Source organism: Acanthisitta chloris, unplaced genomic scaffold, assembly GCF_000695815.1.
Source record: "Acanthisitta chloris isolate BGI_N310 unplaced genomic scaffold, ASM69581v1 scaffold2970, whole genome shotgun sequence".
NCBI lineage: Eukaryota > Metazoa > Chordata > Aves > Passeriformes > Acanthisittidae > Acanthisitta > Acanthisitta chloris.
In genome coordinates this window covers 3,253-11,365 of record NW_008652034.1, presented here as the reverse complement: position 1 = coordinate 11,365, position 8,113 = coordinate 3,253, and the positions used below count along the sequence as shown (strand labels likewise).

Sequence of the window (8,113 nt, the reverse complement as noted above, 5' to 3'; positions counted from 1 at the left end):
TCATTATTCAAGACGTTTATTAATCGGAAATGAACACTTAGGAGTATTATTTTAAACTCTGAACAAACTCATGTGGAATTGATCTGAAGGTCTAACCCTTTAGTTTGCCAACTGCTGGAAAGTACTTTTCCTTGCCCAGTTTTTACAAGTACCTTGGAAGTTTGCGTGACTGCCCACAGTATTTCCAACAAAAAATACCTGAGGGAAAAGACTTCAGACTACACCGTTAGAAATTCTACATAAAATCACATACCACTGCAACATCAAAGAACCTAAAAAAATTGAAAATGAAACAGTAATCATAAACACTGATGTTGCAGCTGTATGATAATCTCTGAATATAGTAGTTTCTTGTACAGAATTATGTTAAGAATAAAGACAACAGTCCGTGGAGTTGTTACAACCATTGGCATTTAGTTTTAATACATCAGTGGCTCTCAAACTGGGCAGATGAAATACTCACAAATTCAGACTGGTATTTTCCTGCTTTCCATTTCCCTTTCTGATTTCCTTCCTTCCCACCCTTGTCCCCCTTCCTTTGAAAACACTATTTTTTGTGGCAGATGGACAGAGCAATCAATGTTTTAAAGCCAAAGAGAAGCAATGACTCTGCTGGCCCAACTGATCTGGAAGGGACATTCTGCTGAATATTGGAAAAACAAGGCAAGACTGGGAGCAGGACCCCAGCATGATACATGATACTCCATGGATCTCTGCAAGGGACAGATCCCTCTGCCAAGGATAGTGAGAGAAAGGTTTTGGTGTCACCTAGTAGGCAACAAGTTTGAGGAGAGTGATGAGGCAATAAGGGCATGCAAGAGCCCCTGCCTGAACCTGAAATACAGGTTTAAAGTGAAGCTGAAAGCACAATGAAAAACATGAGTGGTATATACAAGTGTGGGTGGAGACCAGTTCTATGGGTACAGAAACTAGAGAGTTGACTAAAGAAATTTTAAATCAGGTGGCAAAGACAAGTGCAAACCCACTTTTCCAATGCAAACCAGTTGCACTACCCTTGGAGAGCAATGCTTTATGAAACTGCAAACCCTACTATCTAATTCCATTCTCTTTATTTTGTCTTGTCACTATCTACATGAATGGAAAACAATTGCAAAAATAGATACATGCACTCCATTTTTACTGGCTTCCAGAACATGATTGGATTGGAAGCAATGGTTCCAACACATTCCTCTTTTTAAAACTGTGGTTTCACTGAAAGGTGGTTGTTTCTTGATCTTTTACTTAGCATATTATTTGTATGTTAGCCAACAGAATTCCCAAAGGCTTTTTCCCATGCTGCTCCTGTCAGACTTTTTTTTCAAAGAGCACCTGACTGAAGGCTACTTCCAAAATCCATCTGTAAAACTTGCATTTGGATACTCTTCATTCATAAAACAGATGTCAAAGTGAAGAGTAAGGAGGAGAAAAATGTACAGAAAGGAAGGAGACCTGTACAAAAAGCATCACGATGAAAAACAGAGATTGTTTGACTCTCCATTTCACCATAATAGAATTGTTAAAAGTAATGTTCTTCGGACTGTGTGTCACATTCAATTCCTAAAACAGAATATCAGCCACTGTGTTTCTGTGCTGAAAGTCATTTTCCCACTGCTTTTTGTAGACTGTTTGGATTATTTAGCTTTAAAGAGTCCAAGAGGCTTCTGATTGTTTCACTTCCTATTCCTTTCATCTTATTCTTCATCTTGCTGGAACTACTTTTTCCAAATGGTATCAGTAGTACTGCCAGTCCCCAAGGCTCGTCATCGATCATTCGCTCAGTTTTCTCTTCCTTCTGTAAAATCCAGGCACTTTCTCTGGCCATAGCTACAAATTTCTCCAGCTGTGGCTGATTAACATTCTTGCTGATATTAAGGTCTTGTTCAAAAGGATTCCAGATATAAAGAGGAGACGACTCAGGTTTATTTACTTCCTTCCCCTGCAGACAGTGTAAAGAAAAAGCCAAAGTTGCATATGTGGATTATAGGCTGAGCAAGTAACAAATCACTTGAGTTATTACATTAGCATTAAAAGTATTTTGACCTACTAGAGAACTTTTTTCCAGAACACCCAATCGTTATTAATCAAGTTAATTTTCCTGTCAACCTGACTGTATGACTCCTGTTCTCCGAATCCTCTTAGTGGTGGTTTTCCTTGCCTCATTCAGCTTAGTTTTCCTTCAAGGCAAAGAACACACAACTACAGCTTTGCCTGTCTTTCTGGCCATTCTCCCATTTGTTTTTCCACAAACCTCAGACCTCACTCACTGCAACCTCCCACTTCTATCTCCATCTGTGTATAGGCAACATCAGTGTGTCACATTAACCTGCATAGCCCAGTTTGATAAACTATTGCAAGCACTTAAACTGTTCAAACCACTCCTCCCACAGAGCTCAGACTTCTCACAGAGCTGGTGTAACAAAACAAGATTACTGCCCTGGCTGAAGTTCCTCTGGGTTCACTCTGTCTGTTAAGCACAGAGCTATTCAGGTCATGGTTCACTTCTGGGTACTTGGTAGAGTGCAACACAAATGGTTGACAACTGGGTAGTTTGCTATTGAAATGTACTTCCATTTCAGTGCTTATCAGTGCCACTTCTATGACCTGCTCTGTATTACAGAACCTCTTCAAGCCTTCCATGCAAGCTCCAGCAGGAACCCACCAGCTACTGCTGGTCCAGGAGTGTCCATGTACACGTCACATACTCTTGCCCCAGGGCCAAGAGGACTGACTAGTTAAACAGAAAAACATCAGCAGCACAGACATTTCCCCTCACTAGCTCAGGCTCCAAACATGTGTTTTTCCTTGCTTTTTTAAGGCTTAATGGCAAACAGAACTTCTCCACCTTAATGAATCAGTTTCCAGGATCAACCTGCAGCAGCAGAGAGCTCTTATGCCAGTGATCTATAGGGCCCAAATAGGAAACAGAAAACAAACAAGTGTCTACACGGCAACACAGCAGTGAAATCCCCATCCTATAAGCAGCCTGGCAGGAACAGGTGCAAGTTAAGGTAGTTACATTTCCATATATATTCTACCTGCATGCACACACACACAGGTCAATAAATAGGATCAGTTAAACACAAAGTAAACTGAACTGATAGCACAGAATGGTCACGTTATATCATGTTCACTGAGTTGCAAATACAGTTACTGTAGGCTGATACAAACTGCAACAGAAAACTCAAGTGCCAAAAGCAAGTTTCAGAACTCAGCTGTAAGTTTTAATGCAGACTCTGGTTGGGTCTGATTTTAAATGCAAAGCCTGTCAGCATAAAGGGTTTCTCACAGACCTTTGCTACGACCTACATCATGACATCTTAAAAGTTTTCCTCTCACAGAAACAAAATAGCTTTGACTTTCTAAAAACTTCTATTACAGGGCTTTCAAGTAAAACCATACAGGCTTAGCATCAGAGTTTGTGCTTTCAAACATATCCCAGTAATGACATGGTAAATGTTCTTAATGGCACTCTAAGCAATTAGGCTCTGAGAGGAAGACACTCTTCCTTCACAGAAAGGACTCTGTTTCCAGATAAATATACATTTATATACAATTAAAAATGACAGAAACTGTTGCTTAGCATATGTAGTTTGTCAAATGGCAGACAGAGAGATTTAACTGATAATGATGAGCAAATAAAATTAATTTACCTTTCGAAGATTTAAGGAATTCTTTCTGAAATCAAAGTTTCCAAAATATTCAAAAAACTCACCCAACAAAACATCTAAGGGAAAGAAAAACAAAGGCTGTCAGTAACATTAGGGAGAAGTTTATTTTCAATATGGTCATTAAAAAAAAAACTGATTAAGATTTACCTACCAAGTGTTTCTGTATTTTTTGTAGGTTTAATCTTCCCTAAATCACTAACAAATGAGCAATCATATCCTCCAATCACATGCTTGTCTTTTGCACCTGAAAGAAAAAAGGTGGGCATATTTTGAAGTAATAAACAATTAAATGCCACTATATTTAATAATATTCAGAGAACAGACATGACTGAAACCAGTGAGTGCTACCATTAGGAGTTCATAAGTGAACCTTCAGGTTAAGATTCAACTTAAATGGTAAAAGATTTAAAAGAAAAAAAGTCTACAGACAGGCAAAGGAAAAGCCTTATGAGTAAATGGCATATTTTCAAATGCCTACAGGAATATGACACCTTCATATATCTGAAATTACTTCTTTTAAGTAACAAACCTGGTATCTGCATACAGGGCTGTATTATACACTGAACAGCACAACTCTCTGAGGTTAATACCTATGTGAGGGTTTAAAAAAAAACAAACCAGACCCAGACTGTCCACTGTCTTTTTCTGAAAAACTTAAGAGAATTAGGAATATTCTTGATAAATCTCAGAGCAGGTGTTTTATATACAAAAATTCTACATAATTCTGATGGAAATGTTTACAATCATTTTAAAGCAACTGAACACAGACCTTTTTCTCCACTGAAAGCACTCAAAGCTTCCAAGGAATATGCCAATAAGCAGAAGGCATGAGTGAGGAATCAAGAACTTGGGGTGTCATTCTCTACGCTTTACTAAGATTCACTGAAGATAATACACCCTGAAAGCTCTGTATGAAACAGTCAGAACAGCTTGCTTCCAGAGATGTTAAGAATTACTTGCAGATGGCCTGAACAGTCTCAAGGATATTACAAATTGTGAGGAGAAAATACAGCCTTTCTTTTAAACATTTGGTATGTATAAAACAATACACATCATATCGATCGGTACAAAATCCTTAACTGCAGAGCACTTGAGACCCTACAAGTATTCTAAAAAACAAAATACACAAAATAAACAAAAACCTGACAGCACAGGAGCACTGAGCAAACAAATGACTTTTAATTATCTAAGGCATAGACTAAGCTTAATCCCCCTAAACAGAACTTACTATCGTATTGAAAATGGATTTATTTTGCCTTTAAAAATGTGTTATTTTCACAGAACAAAATACATGTAAAACTTGCATTTTCCCTCAGACTTAAGGCACACAATATCCATTAGTATTTGAGAGCATAAAGCAATGGCTTGGGTTTATTTATCACTTCAGAGAAAACAATGTGAAATAAACAATAAACTGCAACAAACACAGGAAAGGTTGTCCTTACCTGCCAGATCTTTAAGTTGGTCTAGTGTTGGAATGATAGGTGGTGATCTCTTTTGCAGAAAAAACATGACCATCATGGTCAGAGAGAAGTTTGTAATCCAGGTACCAGGAACCGTATTTGTAAGTCCATGAACACGTGCCCAACACCGTATAGTGAACACTAGAGCTCTCACACGGGAATCAAGACAGCCATAGATATACAAGAGTTCTGAACATCTTATAGCAATGCTGAAGAACAAATGAAAAATAAAAGGCAAATGGTGAGAGAGTTGTGAAGTATCAGATGCAGTGTTCATTACTCATTATAACAGTATCTGTTAAAAAAAAGGTAACTTTTATGCATTAAGATAAAGAAGAGAATCACAGAATCATAGAATAGTTTGGGTTAGAATGTCTGAAATTGTCCAGGATGAAATACCTGGTAGTTTTCAGTCTGAGGTAAATAATAATACTACATTTGCACTGTTTCCTGTCTCCTTGTTCCATATCACAGTGGAGGAAAAAAAACCCCAAACCACCACTCAATAGTGAAAGTATGCAGAATCAAGGTAAAAAACCATAATTTAGCCACAATTGCCTTTGGGGAACATTAGATAAAATCCCTATCCTAATATATAATAAAATATAACCGGAACTTCTTTTACAACTTTCATCTAAAGAATAATATTAGAACACTGCACTGAAAAATGCACTAACTGCAGGGACACAACAAAATCTGCAAAACAAGTCAATTTGACAATGAATCAAGGTAAAAAACCATAATTTAGCCACAATTGCCTTTGGGGAACATTAGATAAAATCCCTATCCTAATATATAATAAAATATAACCGGAACTTCTTTTACAACTTTCATCTAAAGAATAATATTAGAACACTGCACTGAAAAATGCACTAACTGCAGGGACACAACAAAATCTGCAAAACAAGTCAATTTGACAATTTTCAAATTATTATGGTCCTGCTTGCTGAAAAAAAACCAACTAATCTGGAAGGATAAAGGTTTTCAGATGGATCAGGTTTTGATGTGTTTCATCACATTGTTATATAAATATTCATGTAGCGTACAACTGGGAGGGCAAGAAAAAGTAGGGGGAAATAATCCAAACACAGTGTGAGAGCAATACTTACTTTGGTTCAGTTTTAGCCTGAAGTGCTTGTTGAACTACAACTGCAGGAGTTTTTACGCCCAAACTTGTACTGAATTCTTCTAAAAATTCAGCATAGCCTTTTGGGGATGTTTACTAGGTTACAATTTTATAACACCAGGACTTCTGAAATTTCAACTGTAAGGTGCTTTCTTGTGTCCACAGAGGTGTTATTACTCCAAATGACAACACATGCAGTCCCAACCAGCCAAACCATCAGCAGAGAATTACAAGGAAGCTTACACTGAACTGCATGCTGACTTTCACTGGGGCTGCATATATAAAAGTAATTTTATTGCAAGTCATTTGTTCAGTACTGCCTTACCAACTCCTGCATATTCTGAAACAGAACTTTGGGTAATTCAAAAAACTGAGTCTAGGATCTGATTGTACCTGATGAAGACAAAACACAAAATCTGCACTAAAACTCATATTAAAAGTATTCTGAAAGATAAACACTCATATTTTCACATTCCCTAACAACAATGAAAAGGGTTAGTAACTCGTTTTCGATTATGTACACATACTCCAGGGCTATGGTTGTATACTGGAGTGAGGTGGGTATTTCTTAATATGATAAGTTACAGCAGAATAATTTCTGTGCTTTACTGTCAAAAAGGGGGAGAAGACCCAGCCACGAGGAGCATTCCTGAGCAGCCTCTGCCCTCTATCGGGCAGTGCTGCCCGAAGTCCTGCACGGCACTAACACTGCAGACTCCCCTTCCCCACGCGGGGAGTTAACTTACCTTCCCAGCAAACAGGTGTATGCAGGCCCTTAAGAAGGCAAAATGAGAACCAAAATAACTAGAAGCAAATCACTAAAAATTAACACGCTGGAGCTGCTTCATCTGAAAAGCAATCAATGATGGCTGTGCAAACACTCACATACACAAAGGGCAGTATTGACTAATGAACACTGACTCTTCTTTCAATACTTTCTAAGCCATTGTATAGACTGGCTTTCAAGTCTTCAGTTTCAGCTAGCAAGTATTTCCTACACTGGAGAAAGATAACTTAAGCACATCAAAACCTAAGCTCTAGACGTCAAAAAATACCCTTTTAACTTCCAGAGCCAACATTCACATTTGTTAAGAACACAGAAAGGAGCAGACTAAACAGCTGACATCACAAAGTTTCAGAACATTTAAAGTACATTAGAATTCTTTCTAAACTTTTAAAAAACAGGTCTCACCTGTTGCTCACTGACAGATCACACTGGAATCCTGTCGGTTGATGGGAAAATTTCACCAGAGGGCAGCGAGCATTGAGTATCTTCTGTACACTCACACATCCAGGACCAAAATTATCAAGGCAATCACCAATCACAGAAAGGATCCTCTGATTTGCTAATCTTTCGGATGGTAATCTTTTCATCTGATACTCCATTTCAAAGGGACCTTTTTTCTAACACAGAATTTTAAAAGCAGCCTGTTAGCTCTAGAACAAAAGAGACATTTAAAAACTACTTCCGAAAGACTACAACAACTTGCAAAGGAGTTTGTACAACTAGAGACTGAAAGACAAGAATTATTCAAAGCAGTCCCCAGAACTTAAAATAGGTTAAAACATACTGCTTTCTCTTTTATATTTTTTTTGGTGATTACATTTTTCCACATTAATGGTGATCAACTTCCTGTAAAGCTACAGGTTCAAACAAAGGCATAATACTACTACGTCTCACTATTTGCTAAAACAAGTAATTCTGGAATTCCCAAGAAAGCAGATATGCTCTGACTGCAAAACAGGAGCATACAATTACAGAAGAGCAAAACAACCAAAAACCACCAGTAATTCCACTTCAAATCCTCAAAGAACAATGCACTATTAGTGAATCAAGCAGCAGTGTAAAGAAAAAT

The 8,113-nt window shown here is 37.7% G+C and overlaps 1 protein-coding gene across 1 annotated transcript; it reads right to left on the bottom strand.

Moving 5' to 3' along the window:
- Positions 1–1,124: 1,124 nt before the first annotated feature.
- On the bottom strand, positions 1,125–7,661 carry MTPAP (mitochondrial poly(A) polymerase; the record flags this gene model as incomplete). The annotated part of the gene is made up of 5 exons (XM_009075435.1): positions 1,125–1,936; positions 3,651–3,724; positions 3,820–3,912; positions 5,114–5,340; positions 7,450–7,661. Coding segments are annotated over 5 exons (945 nt in total), but the record flags the coding sequence as incomplete, so codon positions are not given.
- Between the last annotated feature and the right edge of the window lie 452 nt (positions 7,662–8,113).